A 27,414-nucleotide genomic window follows, 5' to 3' on the forward strand; every position below is an offset into this window, starting at 1 on the left:
CCAAGGAAACATCTTCTGTGTTCCGTCATCATTAACACTGTAGATCCAGATATCAGGTTGTTTTGAATTCTTCAGTTCAGCTCCGATAGTCCAGCAAATCTCACTCCACCCCCCCAAAAGAAACCTCTCCAACCTCTCAGGGTGAGGTGCCAGTCGTCTCTCCTGCCGCTGTGACTGACATGTTCTCCATCTTGACGGCTCGATCTTCAGAGGAGACACAGTTCACCGCCGATCCTCTGCTGCCGATCGTTTAGAAACTTATCACAGCTCTGGAAATGTTCAATAGTAGCAGTGTAAAACACTTTGCATTAAGTCTGATGGCGCGATGGACAATACTTTTGTTTTCTTTATACGGAGTTCTGCACGGACAAGGTAAGGGCGCGCGCAACGCAACGCGTGCTGAGCCATTCTCTTAAATAGGAGATAGGGATATTAAAGTACTGTCTAAATTCAGCTCTTGCCTTTTCTTTACTTAACTGTTTTCTGAAAGTGTTAGACCTTTTGATTCAATCTGTCACTAGCCCAAAGAAGTAGACTGGCTATTGTTTCCCCATCAACTCAGTTTCTTCCGTTTATTTCTTCATGCTTATTCCGTCATACCAACACTTTAGAGATTCAGACTCCTACTGTACAAGCGTGCTGTCAGGATGGGAGGCATCGGGCCCTGAATGGACAAGACTGTGCAGTCCTCCCCCTCATCTCCTCTTCCCACACCTGCAGGTAAGCAACACCTGGTTTCTCAATCAACTTGGTTCCCTTGGAGGTTCTCAAAAATGGGGACTTAAGGAAAGGTCAGTTTGGGACATGCAAAGAGAAATGCATGCAAAGTTGTACCCACCACCTATGTGACTCTCCTAGCATTTTCAGTTCCTATTCGAAGAGTAAACATTAATTTGCAGTTTAAAGTAAGTCATGTTGGACACAAAAAGTGGGAAATGTGTTTCCTGTCAACCAGGTTTGCAATGGTATTTTAAAGCAGGAAACCCCCTCAGGGTTTACAAGCCCATATCATCTCTGCCGCCTTCAACCATCCATCCCGCAGTGGAGGGTTTTACCACATAGTAACTACATAGTAAGTGCAGGCGTTAAGTGCCCCCCTGGAGCATTTGTAACACTAACAGGCTGGCTTGACTGTAAGAACATAGAGGTGGTGATTGATGAAATAGAGGAACACCTGGTCAACACATTGTGGTCAGTTTAGGAAGCATTTGCCAACGAAAGAACCGGATGAGGCATTGAAAAAGACAGTTTCTTTGTTAAATGCAATAGAAAAACATTTTAAAAAAATAGCTGCTGATGTTTATGAAGTTTTATAAAGAGGAAAATATTATTTCTACCTTTGCAAGTACATGAAACACATTACAACATACATTTATTACAGAAAACCAACAGCCAAAACTGTAGCAAAGATAGTAAGCATTTATTTGTCTCCTGTTCTATAAGAGTTTTCTCACTAAATGTCTGATGTTTATTTGCAGGATTGCCCAGGAGCAGTGCTGTGAAGCAACAATAACAGACAGACTCTGTGACAATGGCATCAAGATGGGCCGGGGTCAAGGAGCTTGTGAGACGCCATTCTTCCAAGGAGAACCCTGGGAAACCAAAATCTCCAAGGTTGTCCTCCTTCCTAATGTCAATCATAATGGCAACACTTTTGTCAACACAAATCAACATTAAGAGTCAATTCTTTTTCTGTAAATAGTTTGATTTCACCGTCTATTTCTCCCCGTTTAGATGTGTTGTGACTGCTGTGCGCTCGGCCTGATGCTCGCCAGCCGTAGTTCGGGCTGCGATCTCCAGGGTTTGTTGCTGGGGAGACAGTGCGCGCACACAGCTCAAATTTGTTGTGGCAAAAACCCAATGGACGAAATCCAACCAACTGTTATGGGTAAAAGACTTTCACAATGTGGCTCTCTTAGTCTTCCTGTGCCTAGATGATAGGTCTTATCATGGAGCAGTGATTACTGGGTGTCCTTGGCAATCAAAACAATAAGTTACTCTGACATTTGCACGCATTAGGGCCCACTCTGATTAGACAAGAGTGTTTTATTTTTTTATTCCACTTTTTTTTTTTTTAAATTTAAAATTCATTTTCAAAACCCGGGTCCAAAATCACCAACTATAAAACTTAGCCTAAGACTGTTCACTAGGAGAGTCTGTTGTGTTTAGCTATTAGCAGCCAACGTAGAATTAGCTGCAAGGATAAAACAACAGGTGAGGAGCCGCAGAGTTTATATACTGTATTTTATTTTTCACACTATAATTTTGAGCCCAAAGCAATGCAGACTCAGGCAGTTTATTGGTCTTCACTGGTGCCTTCTGGAGCCAACAGCCTTCATACTAACTTTTCACATTTTAGACTTTTAATGGACTTTGAACTGTAAGAATCTCAGGAAACAATCAAGTTAAATCTTAAATATACTGTAGCCGTAAGTTACAATTCACAAGAACTAGAATGAGAGTGATCTGATTTTGCCAGCAATGGGAACAAAAGTTTTATACTCACTGAGGTCTGTTTGGTTTTAAAGAGCCAGTTTTTACAAGAGTCGAGTGCCTCACATCAAAACAGACAGTGTTCCTGGATGAAAGACAACAGTTGTGTTTCCATAAACTGCCGGATAAATGGCCTTGGAGTGGCAAGCTTCAGAGCAGATTACTGCCAGAGAGACAGTCAGAGACGAGCAGTCATTGGGGGTATTCACAAGACTAAGCTGGAGACACCTTGCCAAATGGTAGCTCAGGGCCAAATGGTGATTTGATTTGCAGCGTTTGTCGCCTTGCTTTGCTTAAAGTGAAAGGACCCGGGCAACAAAGGCCACGCAAACACAACAAGCTGCAAAAACACAGTTTGTGAGAAAGCAAATTGCCACGGTCAGAGTGACCTCGGCATTATAACACAAGGCCACAGAGATTTGAAGAAATCTTACTCGTCATTGCTTTTATTAAAGGCCTTTTTTTTTTTTTCTGTCCTCAAGAATCAGTGACAGAGAAGCCTGAGACCAACCTTACTGTCAAGCCTCCAAAGGAAGTGGATGCCTGTATAGGTTTGTCCTTTTCTTGATTTAATCGATGCTTCTTTTTCATAATACGAGTCAGAGAAAGCTTTCGTCCTCGCCGGATGCATCCTGAGGTCTCTTCTCTCCACTCTTTTCAGACTCCACTTGTTCCCAGTTGTGTGTGGATAATGGCACATGTGCTTGTTTTCACGGTTACCAACTGCAGAATGATGGAGTGAATTGCGAGGGTAAGTAATGACAATAAAAGCACAACTCCAGCACTTATCTCAAATTTAAAATCCTTCGTAAATGAAGGACTAAAGTTGTATTTCGAAGGGCATGACGTCTTGGCTTTTCGATACCAAAGTGAAAGCTTGATTGATCTCTCACTTGAAAATGAATTGGTGTGCACAGTCCACGGAAGCGTTCCCGGATGTACAGGCCCTCTTTCTTACTTTTTTTTAAAGGATGTTTTTCTTCTCAGATGTTAATGAGTGTCTGACTAACAGTCACAGCTGTGTGTACGGCCAAGTCTGCATCAACACAGAGGGCTCCTTTCGCTGTCAGAGGGAAACTGGCTGTGGCACTGGGTATGAACTCACAGACGACAACAAATGTCAAGGTAACAAGTCAGTATGACTGCAGAGAATACAAAACATCTGAATAAAGGCAGCTGTCATTGGATTTAAAGCATGTCAATTAAGTTTATTAGAGTAGATTAACCAATATCTGACTTGCAGTTTTCAGTATTTTACATTATGAATTGTCCCCCATATACGTTCCAGACATAGATGAGTGTGCTTTGGGGACCCACAACTGCGGGCAGGATTTTTCTTGCACCAACACCTTAGGCTCATTCCGTTGCAGACCAAAGGAGCGCTGTGGACTTGGTTACATTCAGGATGCCGTGGGCAGCTGTATAGGTGAGTTCAGTGTCGCGAGCAAAAAAAAAAAAAGTTCTCTGATAAAAGGTGAGCCGACTTGCTGAAAGTGTTTTCTTATTAGATGTAAATGAGTGCGTGGCCCATCAATCTCCATGCCTGCCTGGCCAGTCCTGCATCAACACAATGGGCGGCTACACGTGTCGCACAAACACAGTGAACTGTGCAAGAGGCTACCATCAATCAGAGGATGGCACACGATGTGAAGGTAAATCTTGTAGTAGACCCAACTTTTTGTTTAAGTGCTATTTCTTTGCAGGAAGAAGTGATTGTAACTCACCATAAAATCCCCATTTAAAACTAAAGAGATCAAATGGTTTTTTTTTGTCCTTCTTATGTTTCAGATGTAGACGAGTGTCGTACAGGAAATGTGTGTGTTGGCCATGGTTGTGTAAACCTGGTGGGCTCATTCCGCTGTGAATGCAAAATTGGCTTTGTTTTCAACAGTATCACCAAGATGTGTGAAGGTATAACTCAAATTCCTCCATATAATTCGTTTAATTTGTATTTGGTAGGCACATGTTTTTAGATGAGCATGTTCCAGTGAGTAGGAGAAATAAGTGGCAAACAAAAAAAAAAAAAAACAGCGTCAGTGGAGAGATATGTTTATAGGATTGTCAATGTGCATATCTAGCTCGTATCAAATGATAGTCCGCCCCCCTTTGTTCTGTAGATATAAACGAGTGCAGGCATTATCCTGGACGACTCTGCGCACACAAGTGTGAAAACACAGAAGGTTCCTACATGTGCAGCTGCACCTCCGGCTTCAAACTGTCCCATGATGGCAGGAACTGTGATGGTAAAATTTCTTTTTTAAAAAAAATATATATTTCTCTTAGAATTATCCAACACATTTAATTAATTTTTCACATTTATGCCTGTTTGATAATAGATATCAACGAGTGTGAAGCCAACCCTTGCAGCCAGGAGTGTGCAAACATCTACGGAGCCTACCAATGCTACTGTCGCCGTGGTTACCAGCTGAGTGATATAGATGGGATGACATGTGAAGGTACTCCATAACGCTTTGTGCCAGATTGTGGAATTTTTAAAAAAGTCAGATAATCATCACTCATCCAAACTTTTTTTTCTCTCTGCTGCTCCCAGATATTGATGAGTGTGCTCTGCCAGCCGGAGGTCATGTCTGCTCATACAGCTGCTCTAACGCTCCAGGAAGTTTTTATTGTACCTGCCCGCCCACCGGCTACACACTCGCCCCCAATGGACGCACATGTCAAGGTCAGTTCACAAACAATGGAGTTGTACATTTTGTCGTATTATTTTGTGAAATGTCTAAACTATCCTTTCCCCTGTGTCTTCAGATATTGATGAATGTGCATTTGGGAGCCACACCTGTTCTGGCTCTCAGAGCTGCTTCAACATCCAGGGAGGATTTCGCTGCCTTTCCTTTGCATGTCCTGCCAACTTCCGGCAAGTCGCAAACGGGTAAGAGCTGGTGGTTACTTGGCTTTGATGTGCTATAAAAAAGGAGCGGATTTTCTCCACCTGAGCATGAATCACTCACGTATCCGTAGTTTAGTATGAAGAATCTGTCGGTCTCTGTCACACTCTCTCTGTGTCTCTCGCTTTAGCCCACAGTTCTTGGTGTCAAACTCCTTTCTCACGCTCCAACTTTGATCTGTTGCTCCCTCTCTTCGTTTTTCTCTCACTTTTTTCCCGACCCGTGTGTGCAGCCTTTGCTTTCATTGTTCGTCTTCTTTCCGTGAGTATTTTATTTTTTTCCTTTTCCAGCCGTTGCGAGCGCGTAACTTGCGAGTTCACGCGGGATCCAGCGTCGTGTTTTTTGCTCCCGTTGAGAATCTCCTTCTTCAACATCAGCTTCCCCGTCGACACTCCCGTCCCTGCTAATGTTTTCCGGATGGGACCCTCGAATTCAGTTCCTGGAGACAAAATGCTGCTCAACATAGTCTCTGGAGACGAGGAGGGATACTTCATTGTGCAGCATCAGACTCATGGAGGAGAGATCTCACTGCGACGTGCTTTATCCCATCCCCGGGACTTCTTTATGACTGTGGAGATGAGACTGATTCGCTACGGGACGTCACACCTGTACATGGCCAAGATTGCAGTGTTTGTCACACCTGAGCAGATCATTCAGCCCTCGAGAACACTTCCATATTAGAAGTCTGTGAAATTAAGAGGAGTTTTAAGTCCATCTTAATTTCGTATTGATCACTCATCCATACTTTCTTTTTTGTTCGTATCAGTACTCTTGGTGATCCATCTTCTAATTGTAAACACAGTTAACATAGGGTCATTTAAACATTGTCGTTAAATAGGAAAACACCACATAACTGACATTAAGCTAAAATGATAGAATAGCAGTCTATTGTGGTTCATCTTCATAGTTATTTAAAAATATATGTTTTTTTTCTTAGTGTACCTTTTTTTAAAAGACCAAAATATCACTGGACTACATGATTAGCCGATATGTTGTCTTGGGATAAAACAATTATATTATGTTGTTATGTTTCAGCATATGGCGTAGCAGTAGATCTTAAAGTATGATGAGTTAATTCCAACACTAGATGGCGCTCCACAGCTGTTGAGTATCTTTGTAGCACTATGACAGGGTTGTGCATTAATTTGCACTGATGGCAGCTCACTTTCCCTCATGTCTGTCTCACAGCTTTCCTCTATGTGTACGCTCTGTGTGTTAGGTATAATAAAAAAAAAAAAAGTGACAGATAAAAATGACTTTTCAGTCCTTATGGTTTCTTCTTTTCAATGGCGACTGCCACTATTCTCGTGCTTCGTCTGCTGTGGTCATTTTCTAATGTTGAAACCAATTTTTCCGATGATCTGTTCCAAGTGGTCTCAACATAAGATCAAACGAGTTTTGACTTAGCGGACAGTAAGAAAAATAAGCGTGGAACTTATTTATGGGCACCTGGTGTGCAGCCAGAACGGGGCTCAATTAGTGGTGGAGCAGCATTACAGCCTATAAGATGGATGGTGCTTTTAGTGTTGGTATTGGGTGGTTATCAGTTCATTTGCTGAAAATAATACCTAAAGGCTTGTAGCTGTGTTTGTCGGTTAGATGAATGCAGCCAGACTCATTTTCCACCCGTGGTTTTTGGGGTTGAAAGCATACAGAGATTATTTAAAATGCAAAGACATGAAATGTATATCAACTCGCCCCCCCCCCCCCCCCCCCCCCCCCCCTCAACCTTAGCCTTGCACGACCACCTGCTTCTATACTTGTTGAGAAATTATTGGGGGGGGGGGTTTAAATCGTGAAACACAAATTATAGCAAGAAATGTCATCTTATTCATTTCACGTTGATTCTGTCAATCATGAGTTCCGTTTTTTTTGTTTTTCATCTTACGTGTTACTGTGATGTCAGGATCACATCAGGTTGCATTCGTTCTTTCATATCCCCCCTTGTGGTTTGTCTGCCATGCCTGTATTCCCTCGTGACATTTTATTGGTGTTGACTACCACACGATCGTCTCTGTGGCTTTCGCTGCATGTTAGTTTAGGACTTGGACTCACCTGCTTGCTCATAACTGCATGGCTCTGCTCCCAGTGCCATTTTTGTGGTTATGTCAGAAAACACTACTCTCTTCATAGGGTAACCAACAGGATTTTAGACTGGGGAATTAGAGCTTTTTTTTTTTTAAGGTTAACCATGGAGGTCTATGGAGCTATTTAAGTGTTGCCAGGTTCTTATTGCACAACTCAAAGGTTGGGCTTTCATCTATGCTTTTTCTCATATAAACTGTTGTTGACTGTGTTTGGTTGTAATTGCAAGAAATAATACTTTACGTAGATTGCACTTATCATATTATTATTCCCTTTAATTTCTTTTCATTCTAATGTCCTTCTCAATTTCAGACAAGATACTTCAGACAGTGTGCGTTGTATTAAGGCCTGCCAACCTAACGACTACGGCTGTCATCAGGACCCCATCCACCTCATAACCCACACCAGCATCTCTTTGCCCACCCTCAGAGCCTTAAGTGAACCAGAGGGTAAGGCAAGGTGGAAGTACAGCAGACACTTAAAACAGCTTTCAGAGCCTCTTATCCATTGAATTTGATAATGGACTGTATGTGTTTTTTTAAGCATGAATATGTTGTAATCTGTATTCTTTGTTATAGTATCGGTGGAGTTTGGTTGTTACTGGTAATCCTTAATTTGGGAAAATGCTTTCCAATAGTCCTAATAGTTTTGTCAACTGCTTGCATTCTACACATTTCTTTGTGGTTTGCTTCTGTCAAACTAAGACTTTTAACTAAATCTCCCGACAGAAATAGTTTTCCTGCGGACTATTGCGGTGGCTGACCCTGCTCCTCTCCCCGGTGCCACGGACGTTTTCTTTGACTTCCTGGCAGTAGATCCCCACTTCTCTTTTGACGTGCAGAAGCGCTCCCACAATGGCATGATCATGGGTAAGAGGGGGAGAGGATCACTTGTAACCAGGCAGATTATCACATTCACTTGTGTCTTTCCCAAAATAGAATTAGAGTCACTAATCCCAGTCTGCGTCATCCCTCAGGTGTGGTCCGGCAGGTAAAACCTATTATTGGCCCCAGGGATATTGTGCTGGAGGTGGCCATGAACTACGTCAAGTCGGGGATCATTTCACATCGTAATGTTGTCGTCCTCAACATCTTCATCTCGGAGTTCTGGTTCTGAAACAAGCTTCGAGAAAAATGGGAAAAAGCAGCTTGAGAAATACAGGAAGTAACATCTACATTTTTTTTGTAGATCGAGACTTCTATTGCATAACACTGGCAAACACTTGACTTGTGTAATGTTGGATTGATATTCTTAAAATAAATCACTGGAATATCTTGAAGTTGTTTTTGTATGGTATACTAAACAGCCCATCATTCATTTGGTAAGAATACTTCTTGGCTATTTGAAACACAAAATATACTGATTAAAAGAACACTTTTTATCACTCAAGCCTTTGAGTTTGAGACTACAGCAGTCAAGTTCAGCTTTAAGCCCTGCAAACAGTGAAATAAGTGGATGTATAATAAAGAATTAATTCTGTTTAACATTTTAGTTTAAAAAAAAAAACAGAGACTGAGTTTTTACTCAGCAGAATAACGACTATCTTACTATCTTTCAGTGACTACTGTAATTCACTCAAACTTAGATCTTTTTGGCATGGCTGTCAGAAGACGAGACGGTTGGTTGACCTGAGGAACTAGGAAGAAAATGTGGTTGATTGTGTATGTTTATTTAACATAAATGAGTAACGCTTCCACCACAGCAGACTAAACCAGCTGTCTTCTAGGAAGCATAAATGGGGTTTCCAGAATAACAAAAATCTGATAGTTTTTCATGTTTTTCCTGTAATTCAACTCTTCAGATTCCCCATCATACCATACCACTTCCAGTTTGTGAGTATATTTCCAGTTATTCCCCTCAAGAATGAATAATGAGACTCCTATACTGGGAATGTTTGGTTCTTCAAATACCTCATCTTAAAGCTGACAAATTGCTTGAGGTGGATACTTCTTACCATCCATAATCAACGCGCTTCCACATCGATTCTGCCTTTCACCACTGCTTGGCTTTTTTTGGCCAGGGAAAACACGGGCAAACAACCATGAGGAATAAAATTGTGTAATCTTAAATATGCCACTTTACATGAGAATCCCTGAGGCTTCTTCTTGCTGAAGACTTGTTTTTGCAGCTGTAAAAAATTGTTCCACTACTTCTCTGGACTCAATACATTGATGTTCAGACCTTTGAAAATTACTTTGGGTGTGGAAATCAGATGTGAATGTAGTTTCAGCCTGAATAAAAAAAATCTTCAAAGTTTTGGGATTAAGTACCCAAGTATATCTGCAATGATATACAGCGCTCACTGGCTTAAATAGTAATCTCAAACATCTCATTTTAGGCTCATGTTGGAGAAACATAGCATCAAAGTACTAAATTCTAAGATCTTCTTAGGTGTTTTAAACTTGCAATAAAACTAACACTGATCTCTTTGATTGGAGCTATAAAAGCAAACAAGACAATTAGCGAGAAGGTTATTTCTATAAAATTGTACTTTATGATGCTCAACGCTGCACCACATTGGGGTCAGGGTCAGACAGGCAACAAACGGCACACCACTGAAAGATACTTGGATTACATGTTCCACAGAAAAGGTTCACAGGTAGTATTACATCTGACATTTAAAATACACCTGTCATTTTTTGGTTAAAGAACACTTCCCAGGGACACAGGATAAGATAAGGGCAGAGGGGTGGCCAAGATCAACACATAATGAAAGGCCAAAATGCCACACAATGTGGTATAATTTGGATGTACATACCTATTTGATAAATTTATGACAAGAATGTGAAAATAAATCGGAAAAAGGCAAACAAAATAAACCTTTAACAGCCAGATTTTCACTGAAAAAGTTTTTTTCCACTAAATAAGACATTCTGAATTTATTCTACCGGGTCTTTATTTGTATTTTTAGTCCCAAAATGTGTTCAACTGAGAGAAGTGGATTGTCAGCTGTGTGAAAACAGCAGCACATGCTTGACATGCTATGACTCCGCCTTCCTGAAGGGTGGAACCAATAGTGTTCCAGGAAATCATCCGGACGTCCCGCCCACACGCGCGAGCAAGACAAACATGGCAGCTTACACCAACAACGGCAACCTGGACCTTTCAGCGTCTTTCGCTGGAATTTTGAATGAAAAACACAGCCCTGAACACTTGCATGTTTTAAAAACATTAACGTCTTCGTTACGGGACAAAGAGTACAGGTACGTAAAACCTATTCACGGGCCTGTGGAGCGGAGACATGGGAGGTGATAGCTTGTAAGCTGGGCTAGCATGCAGTCCTACGCATAGACCGTCCTACGTAAAACTACTTTCTCCGAAATATTGTGACTAAAGCTATACCTTACAGGTCCACATTTTAACGTCATTCAAGCTTTTTTTATTATTGTTTTTATTTCATACGTCTGAATGACATTTGTTTATTAACTGGAAGCGTAAAACAGCGTGTACGTCAATTTCATCAGTTTTTCAGGTGTTTTGTGGTTTTGAAAACTTGAGCTGCCATGATAATAGAAGCTCAGGTGTTTTAAGTAATTGTTATAATTTTAGTTAATGATGTAATTAGTGACTCCCCTTTAATATGTGGAATAATAAAAACCGGCTTTCTTGAAGAGGGACTTTAAAGTTCGGGTTCATGTCATATTTGTGCGCAGTAACCTCTATACATAGATACTGAGCTGCGTTTCCTTTCTCTCGGTCCTCTGTCCACTCCCAGGGATGCAGTAGAGAAGGGCGTGTTCTCCAGTCTCTTCAAGGTTTTATCCCGACTAAGAGATGAGCTGCAGGCTGCCAGCAGTGGCGATGAGGAGCTGGAGTCTGTCGCCCTGACGCTGCAGTTAACTGCCGAGTGCTTCAGGGCTCAGAGAAACGCCTGTGTGCAGAGTACTCGCAACCAGAGCCTGCTCAGGTAAGCCCACATACAGAGCCCACATACAGAGCCCACATACAGAGAAGCAGTGGAAGCACCTATGATGACGTTGTGGATGTCATAGATGACAGAGAAAGATGCACTGAAACAAAGTCTGTAGTTTCACAGGTGATTGAAGAGTTGAATATACATAGGTTTTTTTTTCATAGTTAGTTGCTTTTATTGTGCTTTGGACACAAGAGAATGTCACATATAGCCCAATACAAAGAACACACCACGACTGCATACATGTAACATAAACTTCCTAACAGCACAGAACACGCTCATCACTGCATTTGCACTTTTTGCACATGCTTCTGTTGCATATATCCTCATATAACATCACTAATTATTTTTGCACTGATTTTTATTGCACTCCTATTATTCTATAGCACTTCCCTATACCATCAATTTTATTGCACAGATTATATAGCTCTCCTTAACACTTGCACTATTTGATAATTAATAATTAAAATAGTGACACTGCACATTAATGAACATAAATAATGTAAATATGCCAGACTGCAGCAATATGCTCATTTCCATCTGTAGTCCCTTCTTTTGGCAGGTTGGTGGTTCTCACGTACACAAATGTACATAACCACCATGACAAGCAAAAATCAAACATAAACTGCACATTAGTTGACACATTATTGTAAGCTTAAAAAGTGGCTGTGCAATGTTGTTCAAAGCAGGAACACATGACCTTCAGAGTGAAAGTGCTTAGAGTGCTGCTAAGGGATGTTAAGTGCTACAGTGCTAGAGTATTGCTCTTGATTATGAGGTACTGATGTAACTAGCACACTTGCCCTCATTCATTCCTGTAACTTTAAAGTGCTTGTGTGACTGCAGGTAGCCCCATGACATGGCGCAGAGTTTGCATATACATACATGTATGCACAGGGTTGGATGCATCGTTGTTTGTTATGTTTATTAACGTCTATTGAAAAGTTATTTGTGTTGTTGTGTCCACCCTGCGACTGAAGAAATAATCATGGCAACATCTAAACACGTTTTTTTCTTCTTCATTTTTTGTTTCCTCAGGGAGCTTGGCTTCATTAATGTGTCTCTTAAACTCGTGGACTTCCTTCAGACGAAAAGTTCAGTGAGTGGAGATGGAATATTTGAACGTAAGTTTAAAATGAGGATATCGATCCCTAGTGAGATAATTTAGGACGCCTGTTCAGTCGGCTGATGTTTTGTTTTTCTGTCTGGCTCAGCTCTTCGTTGTGGGATCCAGTTCCTTGGTAACTTAGCAGTTGGAAACCAAACGTGTCAAGATGAAATTTGGCAGCTCAGCTTCCCAAATCTTCTCCTGTAAGTTTTGTCAACATCAGTTGCTCCTATTTAATTATAGCTACATTCAATCATATCATTCACACTGTTTATTGACTTGTAAAATGTCCTTATTTTCAAAGTAGGAGCATCTTGGTGTCTTAATGTTTTTAAACTGTTTGAGTACCTGATGCATTCTGAGTGTTAGACACTGTATGAATCCTGTTTCAGAAAACTTTTCTGTGTTGAAAAAATGTGATCACCGACCAACGCACGTAAGCGTTTGTCCGACATTAAGTCCACTCAAACATTCGTCGACAGCCAGCTGCTCAGCGCTGACGATGAGAAAACGGTGAACTACGCCTCCATGGTTCTACATTCATGCATGGATGAAGCCAAGGTGGAAGAAATGTCCGAGCCCCAGAACATCCAGCTGGCTCTCAGGGTGATGGAGCTCTGCAGGACACAGCCGGATCTGGACTGGACGTAAGAGAACCGAATGTCCTTTGACATCGTAACAAGGATTCAGCAACTCAATTGGACTTCTTGCTGGTAACTGTTTTACACTTGCAGGGTTCTCATTGCTACTCAGCATTTCCTCAAGTCTTCAGCTCTAGTGGAGAGCATGTACTCAGGGATGTCTCACAATGAAAGGTACTTGACTTTAAATGCCCATTTCAATGTGAATGAAGACCTCGATTGCTCATAACGTAACAATTAGATATGGATGAGTGATCAATCTGCTGTCATTTCCAGAGTTACTCTATTAGAGCTGCTCTTTGCCCAGCTGAGAGAGGAGCACTCGGACGACTGTGGCGTCCCTCCCAGTGTGGCTCGCTTCCTGGCCGGGTCCTTCCAGAAAGGTTGTGGCGCTGTACTGACGCTCGCAACTGGCTCCGCCTCCAGCGATGAGGTAGAGACAGTTTTAGCCCGACTGTCGTCTTTCTGCACACTCAGACACGCATTGACCCTGCTCTTTGCACTCCCCTGTAGGTCCTGCAGGAGGCGCTGACTGTGATTAGTCTGCTGGACGTGCTGTGTGAGATGACCTCAGACCTCAAGCAGTTCATGTTCCTGCAGGACCATCCAGATCTGCTGGTGACCACTGTTGGTAAATGAAAACAAAAGTCCCTAAGCTTTTTGAACGCATTCACAAATGAAGGTTTTCTTATCACTTACATCATATTAACACAGATATTAAATAGGTATGATCATGTGCTTTCATAGAAACTCAACCAAAATGTCTGACCTAACAGTCTATTCTCTAGAAATAAAAAAAACATGATTGGAGTTATTAGCTGTTGTTGATTTGAACCTAAAATCACATTTGTGTTTCTTTTCTTTTTCTTTTTTTCTCGATCTGACTGCGTGTGCCCTCAACCTTTTCTGTCCTCTGCAGAGCTGCTGAAGCAGGTTCATGCAATCGGTAAGGCGAGCAAGAACATCTTCAGTTCCGCTCAAAACTTCTCGTCCTTCAGCGGCGACGGAGACGCGCCCTCCGAATCTCCCGTCGTCAGCTTCAAGGCCCACCTCGTCCGGCTGATAGGGAACCTCTGCCACGGCAACGCCAACAACCAGAACAAGGTCCGACAATGATCCTTTAATAATGACTCGCGTGACACCCTCATGTGATTCTGCTCATACTACACCCGTACACCGTGTGTTAAAGTAGAAAAGAGTGAAAGGATGTTGAATGAAGTCATCATTCAAAGGTAAATTATCTTTCAGAAAAGTACTAGTTTAATTATTGATAGAAACACGGACCAAACCATCCATGCAGCTGTTAGTCCAGTCTATATGTTGTAAACCAGTTTCAGCATTACTTGCATCCAGAGTAGTATCAACCGTTCGATGGATGAAGAAAACGGTGCTAAAAAAGATTCAACCAAATGGCCATCAGTATGATATTTAACCAAAGGATGGTCCTCAGTCTTTAATAGCCGGAAAAACTCTGATAAGAGTGAAAAGGGCGAATACCTATTGTTCCTCATGTTTTTGTTTGCCTGCTCAGATCCCTCCTCTAATTGGATCCAGGGTCTCTGAAGATTTAGAGACGAGCACAATAGTCTGATCACTGTGAGGCCCTCCTGTTTTCTGCTTCCACCGCGAGACTAAATTAGCATTTTCAGAGCGCCGCATCGTGCAATGTGCCTTTGTCACAAACCGATCTCCTGAGGAGTGCGATGCCTAATGAGGACGATGCAGAGTGACTGGAGGCTGAAGAGCTCCTCTGAACACAGCAAACGTGGTTTTGCATTGAAATGTGAAACATGCCCTCCCTCCCCTCCTGGCCTTTAATGATTTTTATCAGTTCCCCTCCATTGCCATCTGTCAGCATCTCCGTGTTAAGAGAAAGCCCAGAGAGACAATAAAGTGGATGGGGAGGAGTCGGGCCTCTCTCTGTGGCTCATCATAGACTCAGTCCTTCTTAATAGAAACAGATTTGTGGAATGCTTGTGGGATGGCCACCCTCAGTTGGCCTCTCGATAATATTTATGGATGCTGATCTGTGGTCTGTCAGTGGTCAGAAATCACCCCATATCTGTTTTCACTAAGATCTCTTCCAGTAAACCCAGTGTCATTCTGTTCACCTTGGGGAGAGATTGTAATTTCAGATGTGCACGTGCAGCGTGCTGAACTATATGTACCAGGCAGACGCCCGGGTCCGGCTGCTTGTTTTTCATCCCCTTATGGGTTCGCTCATATAAGCGACTTCAGACGAGCCTTTTTAAAAGCGGAACATTCTAAACTGGGCACTTCTCCTTGAGCAACGTCGTCCCTGAACTGAAACGACATTTACATTTCTGACAGTCAGCACTTTGTGACGTTATGGAGCTCCTTAACTGTAGGTCTGGAGCGAGACTACAAAGGCACGAGGAGGCGAAGAGAATAATGACGCCTAAAGAATGGAGCACATGATGCAGAGCAGATCACCCCGTTGTGACGGTCTTAAACGTACCCACAACCACACTGCTCCTTCAGCATGCATGCGGGCCTCTGTTTCAGGCATGGACACTAAGGTTAAACACGTCTCTTATTTTAACATGAAAATGGTCTGAAAAATGATTTCTAGTTAAACTGCTGCTTGACCAAACCATTGAACTGGCTTCAGTGTGTAGGAGTGGAGCACTCTCTCTGCTTGTTTTTCACAGACAGTGGACAGGCTGTGCTGCGCTCCTTCACATCTCTGACATCTTTTCTGAATTTTTCCTCCTCAGGTGAGAGAACTCGAAGGCATCCCCCTTATACTGGACAACTGCAACATCGACAGCAACAACCCGTGTATCCTTTTTTTGTTTTGTTTTTCAGGAGCTGGCACCAAGACTCGTGTTTATCAAAGTCATTGTTCGTGCTCACCAGTCGCTGTGTGTCTGCGCATGTTTACACTGGGAGGCTGGTGGGTTTGAAACCAAAGAAAGGCCAAACAAACGTTCTGAAACTGTCAAACTCCCGTCCACAGTTTAATATCTTTTAATTTAAAGGAGATTAGTGATGACAGAAGTCAGCTCGTCCACACGGGGGAAGTCTTTCAGAAGCTTTGACTTAGAGAACACCTCGGTCGAATCCATCGCTGGATCAAATCATTTTTGATCTCATTAACATGCATCACATCTAAACACTGCTCTTAAAGGCATCCTCGACTTTAATCTGACCCGAAAAAAACGAAACGGTAAACTCTTCACAGAGATCAGCAGCTGCCTTCCCTAAACTTCATGCACAGCTTGTTGTCATGTCATAATCTTTATATTATATTCTGGACTATTATGAATTACGAAACACTTTAGTGAAACTATTTGGGTGCCATCAGAACCTATTCATGAGTTCGAACTTGCTGGATTTGTTTCAAGCTGACGACGTTACGTTAACCGCGCTGATCTCCCTTCAAGCTCGACTCGCATTTTCACATCACCGCATCATCGAGGCCCAGTCTTTCCCTTTTCTGTTTAATATGACAGCTGAAGAGAGACAGGACATGCGAGGGCACCGTGTCAGATAGTTTTTTTTTTTTTTTTTCCACCAGGTCAACGATCTAATCTGAACCTTTGACCTTTTGCGCCTCAATCATGAATGCTTACACGCACACACACTCTTTCAGCGTTGACTCCTTCCTCAGTGGTCACACACGTCTCTGCATTTATTTCTCTTCAGAAAATGTTTGTGTAACAAAAAAAAAAACGTTTATGGATTCATGCGGGAAACTTGAGAGTAGCGAGCTGGGAATGTTTTATGTCACCAAACATCTCCCGTCTGCGAAGCTCATTGGTTTGCCGGGCTGCCTGCGCACTCTGCGACCTGAGGCGAACACTGTGCGCTGATGAGTCTGACATCCTGAGCTCAACATGTTTGGCCTCCTGCTCACCTCGATCAGTCAGTCTGTGATCTGTTCACCTAAACGTACAAATTCTTTGTGTATCCGACACTCGAGCTGCATGCCCATTGCCTGTCTGTTTGGAGCTCTTAGTGTCTGTTTTGATAGCTAGTTTAGTTTGTTCCAAAAGAACAGGATTTGTTGCCTCTCATTTTTCAAAAATTCCCAAAAACACAAAACTAAGAACCAAAGTGAGAGAAGCAACTTGTGTCTCAACGTTGCGCTCCTTAACCGGACAACTGAAGTCATCAGCCAGTGGGCCATCTTTGCCATCAGGAACCTCCTTGAACACAACGCGGCCAACCAAGAGCTGGTCGCCGCCCTGGAACGCCGCGGCGCCACGGACTACTCTGCTCTCAGGGAGCTGGGATTCCTGGTGGAGAAGCGAGACGGGAGCTTGCTGCTCAAACCCGTGATGAAGGACTCTTAGGTTAGAGGAGAAGAGAGGAGGTCCTCGACCCACGAGCAGGTTCTCATGTAAAGTATTTATTTAGAGAGGAATAAGTCTTAGTTACGCCACAAGCTTCAGTCATTTTAGTTCCAACTTAAGTTTCCTTTTGCAGGTTTTTCAACCTGTGCACTAATAACACGTGACTTGTGCCTGTTCTTTATGAGTGACAGCCACACTGCCGATACATCAAGCAAAAAAGTCCTTTTGAATCAGTTATTCCCATCAGAGAAGTCTCGAGTGCTTCCTTTGCTACCTCAGTAATGCTTGCACTAATGCTAAGGTGGGGCGTAAGTTATTCTTAATACACAAAAGGCCCTTGGGGTCCCCCCAGTATACAAGCAGGGGCCTTTGTTTCGTCCTGACCTGAGTCTGGGAAAATGAAGAGGTTGGAAAGGCGAGCGCATGCTGGTATCTTTTGGCAAGGCCGCTGCACAGTGGTTTAATCCAAAGACAAAGAGCACCACCGAGTCTGTGGCTTTTCACTTTTCACAGACGCTGGTGTTACCAGCAGGGGTTGGGGGTTTTAATCCCGGGCCTGTGTTGACTTCTGCAGTAACCCTGAAACAGAGAATGACCAAAACATGATGTAATCAACCCCCTCACCGCCTTTCCTACTTAAGCCGTGGTGTCTTTGCCAGAAGAACAAAGGCTGTTTCCCCCTCATTCATAGCTTTCAAATATCTGCTTTTCTAAGCGGCACATAATGTCATTTAGGATGTGTGAGTGAAAAATGCAATACGACCGTTTACTGATGCTACGCATGTTCTTTGATGTGAACGCAACGCTCAGTTTACAGTGAGAGCTTGTCACTATATCTCACTGGCTTTTACTATTCTTCTATTGTCGTTAAACAGAACTCGAAATAGTCGAGTGAATTTCAAACTTCTGAACTTATTCTTCTTCGTCTGTTTCTATTGTGCTGCACTATAGACAAAGCAGGGCTAAAGGCACACGTCCTCCAGTCATCGGTCTTAAACTCCTGACAGAGGACATGTTTTATATCTCTTCTGCGACTTTCTTAGAGCCTTCTAAAATACAATACTTCCCATGAAGCTGTAGTTTGTAGTTGTTGTTTTTTTGTACCAATTCTTTGAAGCATAGAGAACTTGTGGAGCCGTAGAGAAAGAAGGAAGATAGTGAGCGAGTGAGGGAATGGGACCAGAAGCATTAGTTTGCAGAATGACATCCCTGCGTGCTCCTCCTGTCGCTGGATAAGCTGAATGGTCCTGACACCTCAACAATGGCGTGCTTTAGCGGCCTGCCCACACCCTGCTCCACCCTGTTTGCTCTGCCTCTGATTTTTAATGACAAAATGTATTGAAACAATTGGCTGGACTCTCCCCTCAATCCTCAGGCATAGTGAGGGGAGCTTATATGGTTCCGGTCCCCAGGATTTCAGACAGCTAACAAAACAGCTGTTACTTGCGCTCGGCTGGCTGGCTGCAATGCTTTTCAGCCCCACAGGAAAGAGGCTGTGCGAGTCAGCCGGGCTCAATGAGGTGGCATGGCTGCGGCTGTCCGTTCACCTCCTAACACATTAGTACCACATCAGTCAAGACCTGTAGTTCTTGTTTCCCACATCAGCATTTTGTAACTCAGAACTCTACTGTAATGTAACTGTGCCTTCCTGTTGACATCCGCTTTCAGCAAAAAAACAAAAAAAAAAAACTATCAGGAGATCAAGTAAATGCTTCATGTTGGGATCAAATAAAATGTTTATCTATTGTTTAATAAATTATTGTATCTGACAAAGCAGCTCTTTGTAATTATTTAAATGAGGCTGAATGTGACCCAAGAAAAACTCAAAACTTTAAAAAAGGATGCTCAAATTTTATTGGTAAAAAAAAAAAAAGAAAAGAAATATGCAGACTTAGATTTTGCCATAGAACAAAAAAAAAGAAAAGAAAAGTGAATGGTCTGTGTTTGAGGTGAGGAAGCAGTGAGATCTAGTTCCTGAAAGAGCTGTGGAAGGCCACTGGTAACCGACGTCTGATTGGCTGAAAGCTTCACAGCTGGTCTGCTGCTGAAGTTTTGAATTCATTAACTGAAATATTTATAAAAAAAAAAAGTTTATTTTCCAACACTTGATGTATCTCATCTCTTCTGGCCTACGTTGGGTTGTGAAGGAGTGCGTCGAGATGGACAATCGGGGCTACTTTGGTAAAACGTGGTATATTTACAATCTAGGGACTTGGATCAAACACAGAAATTAAAATAATTTATAGCCTTCAAATCTGAAACAATGACATTAGAAAAGACTTGTAACTTTATTCTCCATCTATAAATGACATAAAGTGCCACGCTCCTCATATAAAAATATACTCTTCTAATTGTTTTGAATTTTGTATAAAGGCCTAAATAAACATTTCTGACTACATGTCCAAAAATAGCTTTCAGGCCTTTGATCTTCTCGTACCCCCTTCTGTGTGGTTAGCGCGCATGCCATCGAGCCATGCAGGCCGAAACCACGCTGGAAGGCCTTGTGTAAGCACGGGCCATAATGTGGAATTCCACCTCTCTGCCGTTCATGGGAATGTTGGATGTATCTGAACCTGATTGCGCCGCCGTGGAGTTCCACTGAGGCTTACACGCTGCTCTCAGAAGCCAAGAGCTCTCTGAAAACAAAACAATGAACACAGTCGGGATGGAAAGTGCCGGTCAAACTAGACAAGTCGGATGCTTAAAATAGTATGGGAATATTTTCTGCCTCTTTGGTTCTTGGCATAACAAAAGGTCTAGACTTATTGGAGGGGGGTTGGGGTACGTCCATGAGAGACAGCCGTCAACAACTCAATCTCTGAACTTGACTACGTCCCTGAAGAAAAAAGAGGAAGAATGACAACTAGATAGCAAAGTCAAATGGAATTGTTTGAGAACTGATGATGGATAGAAATGAAATACTAGAATGTGCATGTAACTCCATCAGACTGAAAATGACTCGCCTGAAATGTATCAGTAGATAGTGGGAGATGACGGAAGAGGGGACGCTCTCTGACCTGTAAGACTTTAGGGTTGAAAGATATTCGTACATAAATAAGGTTTTATTTCAGTGTTCAAACAGAATACAGTGTGAGCATACAGTTCTAAGTGTTCCACTGCCATCTCTCTGTCTTCATCAGGAGTCCCTCGTCTTTCATGGCAGTCTGAAGCGTTTCCTCCAACAATCCCACAACAGTCTTTGTTGTTTTTCCTGTTGGACGAGACGCCTTTGCAAGACGTTGTCTTCCAAATATTCTTTTTGCCGAAAGGGAAAAAAAAAAAAAAAAATGCCAGATCTTTCTCCAGAGTTCGAGTTTTGAACCCAGGCTTTTTTTTTTTTTTGTCAGAATTCTCCAAACCCTGCATAGTTTTTCCTTTTCATCTTTAAAGAATTCCAAAATTGGATGAAAAATGTGCAAATTGGTAAATAAATATTTCCAAGTCCTTCAAATCAAATTCCACTGTGTCGTAACCCTCTCCACTTTCACCCGTTGTCTTTAGAGCTGTGTGTCCTGTGTGCTTACTTGCAGGTGAACACTTCCGATTTCTCACTGCAGGTGTTGCACTTGACAAAACAGCACCAGTGGAACTTGCAGTTACACTGCCAGATGCGCGTGTAGTGGTGCGTGTCGTAACCCCGGCCGCAGCACATCACGTTACAACTGTCGGCGAGGGTCGACGTGCCGTTGCACAGTCTCCCCCGTGTCCCTGTGCTCCCCGTTGCCGTGTCCTCTTCACAGTAGTTGGGCGACCGCTCCAGATACACCAGGTCTGTGTCCGTGGGCTTCTGATAGCCCCGAGCCTCTTTGAGTCGGAGGAAGGAGGGTTGGCGCAGCCGCGAAGCTCGGACCGGCTCCACTTGAACTGCTTCGCTGTAGCGTTCCTTCAGCAGGTAACCGATCTCTCTGAACTTGGGCAGGGTGATCCAGCAGGTTTTAGTGGTGCAGGAACCAGACACGCCGTGACACTTACACTCCAGCTTCATCCTCTCCTCTAGGATCTGAGCACACAGAGAAGATATTAGATCTGTATGGATGAAGTGGTTTAAAGCAGAAAATGATTTTGTGGGATTCAAGTATCAGTGTGCTTTTAAAATTACAGTCCATAGCTGGTTTTGGAAACAGCCAATGGCAATTGAGATCAGTTTCTCGTCTGATAAGCTGGGCTTTCTGCGGACGCTTAAACTTTCAAAACACCGGTCGCTATGCCAACTTCATGTCAAACCCCAAAACTGTAGTCTCTAATTAAGTTTACCTTTTATTCAGAGCGAGGAAACTGACCGAACCTATTTGTGCAACCATCCACGTATAGAACTGAGCTTCAATCATGAAATAACACGACGCAAGGAAATTTAACAGGTGACTTTCTGAACTTAGTTTGAGCTTGATGTTGGAGGAAGAATCCCGTTTTTGCTTGTCTTGACTTTGATTGGTTCTATTTGTGAGGTGATCTCTGATGCTACCTCTAACAAAAAGAAGACAGAAACACCTGCCATAATCTCGCCTTTGTTTTTTTTGTTTTTTAACATTACCTTTCGCCCTGCCTCGTTATTGTGCAGGTTCATCAGCCGACGGGCGTTTTTCTTGATCTCCCGTGCGTCTACGAAGCGGCGCGAGAACTCCACGCCGTACTTGACGTCGGCCGAGCAGCCCCCCCACTTCCAGCCCTCCTCTCGGTCGTGGTAGCCCTGCTTCTCGCGGTCACAGCCACACTGGCTGAGGTTGCCTTGGCTGCAAGCTGTGGTCACTGCATGGGCAACTCCTGCCGCTGTGATGGCGTACGTGAATGCGGCTTCCCTGCTGCCTAAAGAGAAAGAGCAGAGTCTGAATACATTTGATATGGAGTATGAATGAAATCAACAGTAAACATATGAGAAGTACTCCTGTTATTACAGTATTACAAAAGCAGTCATTAGGGTACATGAGGCCATATCTTTCCAGATCCACAAAGTGTGAGGTCGCTGGAAGAGAAAGAGGCGACTGCTCTCAACACGTTATCGTCCTGTTATCCTCCAAATGGGTTGTTCTGAAGTTTTCTTCATTTTGGTCAACCTCATTAAAACTTCTCAGGTAGAAGTCGGACAGAGATGCAGGACTTGATGATGGTATCCTGCTATCAAACTCTTAACAAGGTTTAGAGAGCTGAATCAGGCACAATCAGACTGAAGCACCTGTTTGTGCTACCTTGAGATATTTGGAACTTGAAACGGTCTTGTGGCTCGAGGTGAAACCAATTGAAATCCTTTTTTTTTTTTTTTTTTTCCCCCCACGGCTTTCAATGAAGACGTTCTGCCAGAGAATGACTTTGAACATTTAAAGGTCTTGGAACACGAGGGCGCCCGTTTAGCTCAGTGGTTAAGTCGTGCGCTCTTTATACAGTCTCTGTAGCAAACACTGCATGTCACCTCTGTGTCTGACTCTGTACACTGTTCTGTCCATTTTCGAGGCATTGAATTGGAGCCCATTTTCTTTACGACACATGTGACCGCTCAGCTAGTTTAAAAAAAAAAAGATCCTTCAGCTTCAGTCCATTTCAGCCAGAATAAAGTCTGGAAGTCTGAAGTTGACTCAGAATGGAAGATAATTCAGCATCTATATGAGCCTGTGGATTTTTCTCCCCTTTAACTTTGTTCTTTTTTTTTTTTTTTTCTTCATACCTCAGATGTACATCAGTAGTCGGTCAGTGTTAGAACAATAATAATCACAGTGAAGGAAACACAAGTGACATCTACTGGCTGACTGGAGGAGCTTTTTCTGGCTCTTCAATTCATAGCGTTGCCTTTTTTGTTTTTCATCAGTGGAATTTCTCACGCGGCTAGAGTGTCATTTTTGTGTCCGTCTTAGGCGGTCCACATTTTTTCTCGCAAATGATACCACTGTTGTGCATGTTGGAATAATCTGTGGTCAGACTTGACTTGGAAGTGTCCATTTTTTAGCTTTTGTATGTCACCAGCTGACCTTCAGAATAAACACATTTTTATTGATGGCGTGGAGGGGAAATAAGTTTATTGACACTGTAATTGGTAAAAAGATATCCTCCCTTTCCAATCAGGATAATGCAGAACCTCTCTCTCTTTTTTTTTTTTTTTTTTTGGTCCTCAACAGTATGGTAAGAGGCGATTCTAATGGCCCCTATCCAACCTGACAAACTCCTTCGTAGAAACCATCAGGCCTGCGGTCCCCCCCCCCCCCCTCACCCCCATAACTCAAAACAAACTCTGAAGTCCTCTCTCATCATGCTTAATCTGCGATCCATTCAGATATATTGTATGGTGAGCATTTCTCAAGGCATCAGGCGCATGCCACAGCCAAACAGCCATCTCTCCGCGCTGTGATTTGTTTGGATTGTACGGCAGCGCATGCAGGGCTCCATTGTTACCATCCCGCTGCTGGAGCTGATTTCAATTAGTGGTTTGCATGAATCTCTCTGGTCTGTCTCATTGCTTAATGAGTGCACGGGCCTGACTGGTCAATCAAAATGAACTGATGGAGGTAACATTAGCAGCACGAGAGGGACTACGTTCCCATTTTGGAGTAATAATAGACACACAGATTGCAACCCGACTTCCTGAGATTCCACGATCCATCCAGTCTAAATAACACCATCCATGAACTAACAGTCACAGCTTTTATCCCACTTTGTCTTCCAGTGAGGTGTTATTCGGTCAAACTGCCTGCGTGAAGAAGACGTGGATCCAAAGTGTCTCTCTGAGCTCATTTACACACCACAAAAGCAAAGAGACATTTCCTCTGACAAAAGAAATAAAGGGATCCAGACGTCTGTCTGCCTGTCTCCAGTGTAGAAGGAAGTGATGGCTCCCAGAGCTGCTAGATTAAACATGGATCCAAACCCACAGCAAGACCGCAACAAAACATTTCAGGCTGAAACACAATTTATGTAAGCGGTTCACATTAGGAGCAAACAGGCCTCTGTGAGAAATCCAACTGGGAAGAATGTTGACTAAAAGAAGAGCGAGGAGGAGGAGGAGGAGGAGGGACGTGGTGTGTTTCAGGTCTTGTGGAGGTTTAGAAGGTGGCACTCAATGCACGCAATGCGGTTGGCATTAGACCCTGCTCTAAAGGTGTGTCGACGCTTCACGTACTGTATAGCTGATGTCAGAGTGATGTCACAAAGTGAACAGCGGCTTGATTCTCCCTTGAGAATTTTGAGTTGCAACCTTCTCTGTGGCTTTCATTTCGCTTTTTGCCCCCCCCCCCCCCTCATGTGTTTTACTTTTATAGACAATAAGAGGAAACCTGACTGCTGGTACTGTGTTTGCTCCTCATCTGACTGTCTGCTGCTGCTTTATTGCCTTCAGTGATTTTTAGCGTCCGATCAAGCATCTCATTTTGGTTTCCTGAAGCCGCTTAACAGACAAGTTAAAGCAACACCAAATCGACGGATTTAACTCCCTGATCACACATCAGTCAGACCACACTCGTGCCAGAGATTTCAACTCGCTGTGTATACTTTTGTTAAAACGACTCTTACAATTCTGGAAAAAAAAAAGGGGTGGGGGGGGGGGTTTGATATGAAGCCAAGGCCTCTTGTTACGTTTAGTTTTGAAGTCTTCGTCCTCTCGTTTTCTCTGATCTTCTTTTTCACTGATAGAAAATGCGGAAAAATCTGGCAAGCTTGTACACCATGCAACTTTCTCCCCTCACCCGATCTGCTTTGCACGTTTTCTTAAAATTATGAATATGTGTGAAAAAAAAAAAAAGAAGAGAGAACTGAAGTCAAAACAAGCAGAGTTTTCAACAGACTGACCTACTCTCAGCTCTTGTCCAAAGACAGTCCTCTCTCCCAGGGCAGAGCAGTTCCAGCGGCCGTAACGGAACTGGTACTGACACTCATTGATCCCCAGCTGGGCACCTTCGCCGATGACGATGATGGCATCGGGGCGACTCTGACAGAGGGCTCTCTGGCGTGGGGCAAGTCCTGGGATTTTGTTGCAGATGATGTTGGCACCTAGAGCCACCACAGAGGACAGCGCCCTGGACAGACGAGAGAAACGGTTAAAGAGGCTGACTGCCTTCACGAGGACAAAGAGCATGGTACAGCAAATCGAAGATACACATTAACCCCCAAATGTTTCACAGCAGCTGCCAGTCTGTATTCGCAAGAATAAAACCAAATAACCTAATCAAAAGAGAAGATCAGACTCTGCAACATCACGTTGTGTATTCTTAGAAACCCTCTAAAGCTGATAGAGAGAATAACAGTTCATTATAGCAATGCAAGGATTCCGTTTTCTCTCTCTCTGTTACAGAAAAACATGAACCACCGTAAAGTTTGAGGCCTTGTCTCTGGATTAGAGGCATGCATGGTGCAGCAATCACTCTCTTTGCGAGAGAGCCTGAAACTTTTAGTAGCATAAGAAAGAGCTCATGACATTCCCCTGTGCCTATATGCTGAGCATGAAGTAGTCCACTATGACTATTTTCCATATGCTGCTTTCAAATTAAGACACTTGTATGACGAGGTGCTCTGAAGACAAAGTGGGTTCTGGTGGAATGTGTAAATCCATCGGAGCAGGTTATCTCATCAGAGGCGTTCATATTAAAATGTAAAAAAAAAAAAAACGTAGATTAAATGGCCTCATTCATACAAGACGTCATCGACTCCGCTCGATTTATGGCACAGCATTGGAATGAAACCTCGCACAACTGCTCATATTCTGGGGGATAAAACCCACAGCTCGTGTTCCGTGGCAGGGTGCGACTGAATTCTGGAGAAAAAAATGATTAAACGTCACATGTTACGCATTTAAAACCCATGCTCTAAATGTTGATTATGAGAATATTCCAAGTAGATTTTTTTTTTTTTGCCACAGCAGAACAAAATTGAGAAATACCAAGAAACGAGCGATATCTGAAATATAATCAATACATTTGTCAACTTAAAGTGGACTTGAAATGGTGAGAGTCATTTAGCGCATTCCCTGTTCATATCACCTGCAGCGAACAGCCAGTGCTTTGAAAATGAGTTTTTGCGTAATCATCCAATAGTCTCCGCGCAATGCACTACTCCTTACATTAAAGCAAACAGACGTGTGTTGGATTGAAGCAAATGCAGGGACAGTAAACGTACAGGTAGCTACCGCTGGTAAGGATGAGGAAGATCTGTGGGTAGTAGACGGACAGCAGCGCGCTGCGAGACGAGATGATGAGCATGGTTGCGCATTGAACAAATCTGGTTCTGCTTCCTTGTGGTTTAAAAAGTAAATATTTAAAAAAAAAATGAACTGGGGGCAAATAAATCCTTTTCTCTGAGTTCCAAAAGTGCCCTCTCTTCTCTGCCCTGTCAAGAGGTGCTGTCTTTGGCTAACGGAGCCGTGGCGCGCTGCGGCAGCTCCAAGCTCCGCTCTTCATGCGTCGAAGATGTGAGGCTGCATCCCTGGGCCGAAGTGCGCTCCGACAGAGGACTGGGCGCGAACAAGTGAGAGAGGAGGAGGTGAGAGAGAGAGGGTGGGGATCAGATGGGGTTCCGGATGAACGATACCCTCCGCTCACGTCTCGTCAAAGTGTTGTGGAGAGAGTCGAAGAGAGGGAGACAGTGGCCTCTCCCGGTGCACCAGCCCCCGGGGTGAGTCTGCACCCCGACATCATCACACACACTATTCCCACCCACAAAACACCAGCTACCTTCCGCCTTTGGATCCTATAGCAAGTTTTCATCGTGCAATCCAAAACTGCTCACATGCTCATACAGATGTACAGTGAAATATATATGTAAAATGTAGAAAATGAAAATGATATAAAGTGTTTGATCGTGTATGCATCCAGCAGCAGTAATAGGGTTAACCGTGCTCACCCTGTAATGATTTGAAATAGGAATGTCACTCCACATTCCAAAACCACTTCCCAAACAGTGTAAATGCTTCCTATTATTGTTCGTACTCTAACACCATTATACACCTTGACAATCTCCAAAGAGAACATGCAGACAC

General features: G+C 43.1%; 4 protein-coding genes across 4 annotated transcripts in view; 3 read left to right on the forward strand and 1 right to left on the reverse strand.

Moving 5' to 3' along the window:
- The window catches only part of LOC306818129 (transcription intermediary factor 1-alpha-like), a gene marked incomplete at its 3' end in the record, with an annotated part of 6,140 nt that extends 5,886 nt beyond the window's left edge, over nucleotides 1-254 (forward strand). Inside the window, 1 exon segment of the mRNA XM_079335504.1 lies at nucleotides 141-254. Within this exon segment, the coding sequence (XP_079191630.1) occupies nucleotides 141-254 (114 nt within the window).
- LOC306817902 (fibulin-1-like) lies at nucleotides 96-8,759 on the forward strand. The gene is made up of 17 exons (XM_079335157.1): nucleotides 96-372; nucleotides 612-720; nucleotides 1,479-1,614; nucleotides 1,735-1,888; nucleotides 2,976-3,044; nucleotides 3,155-3,244; nucleotides 3,481-3,618; nucleotides 3,782-3,919; nucleotides 4,002-4,145; nucleotides 4,282-4,404; nucleotides 4,611-4,736; nucleotides 4,830-4,949; nucleotides 5,045-5,176; nucleotides 5,260-5,383; nucleotides 7,797-7,933; nucleotides 8,213-8,353; nucleotides 8,461-8,759. Exons 1-17 carry the CDS (start codon nucleotides 276-278, stop codon nucleotides 8,598-8,600), a joined length of 2,118 nt encoding a protein of 705 aa, XP_079191283.1. The 5' UTR covers nucleotides 96-275; the 3' UTR covers nucleotides 8,601-8,759.
- Nucleotides 8,760-9,116: 357 nt separating this feature from the next.
- On the forward strand, nucleotides 9,117-19,189 carry atxn10 (ataxin 10). The gene is made up of 13 exons (XM_079335158.1): nucleotides 9,117-9,145; nucleotides 9,286-9,316; nucleotides 10,488-10,687; nucleotides 11,200-11,391; nucleotides 12,436-12,521; nucleotides 12,612-12,708; nucleotides 12,988-13,152; nucleotides 13,240-13,320; nucleotides 13,423-13,579; nucleotides 13,660-13,777; nucleotides 14,066-14,250; nucleotides 15,885-15,948; nucleotides 17,281-19,189. The coding sequence occupies exons 1-13, from the start codon at nucleotides 9,132-9,134 to the stop codon at nucleotides 17,463-17,465; spliced, it is 1,575 nt and encodes a 524-aa protein (XP_079191284.1). The 5' UTR covers nucleotides 9,117-9,131; the 3' UTR covers nucleotides 17,466-19,189.
- A 1,638-nt stretch (nucleotides 19,190-20,827) lies between these two features.
- Nucleotides 20,828-27,133, reverse strand: wnt7ba (wingless-type MMTV integration site family, member 7Ba). The gene is made up of 4 exons (XM_079335159.1): nucleotides 26,556-27,133; nucleotides 25,233-25,459; nucleotides 21,997-22,268; nucleotides 20,828-21,465 (listed from the first exon to the last, which is right to left on the reverse strand). Exons 1-4 carry the CDS (start codon nucleotides 26,636-26,638, stop codon nucleotides 20,986-20,988), a joined length of 1,062 nt encoding a protein of 353 aa, XP_079191285.1. The 5' UTR covers nucleotides 26,639-27,133; the 3' UTR covers nucleotides 20,828-20,985.
- Nucleotides 27,134-27,414: the final 281 nt, after the last annotated feature.

The sequence above is a fragment of the Symphodus melops genome, assembly GCF_947650265.1.
Source record: "Symphodus melops genome assembly, chromosome: 22".
NCBI lineage: Eukaryota > Metazoa > Chordata > Actinopteri > Labriformes > Labridae > Symphodus > Symphodus melops.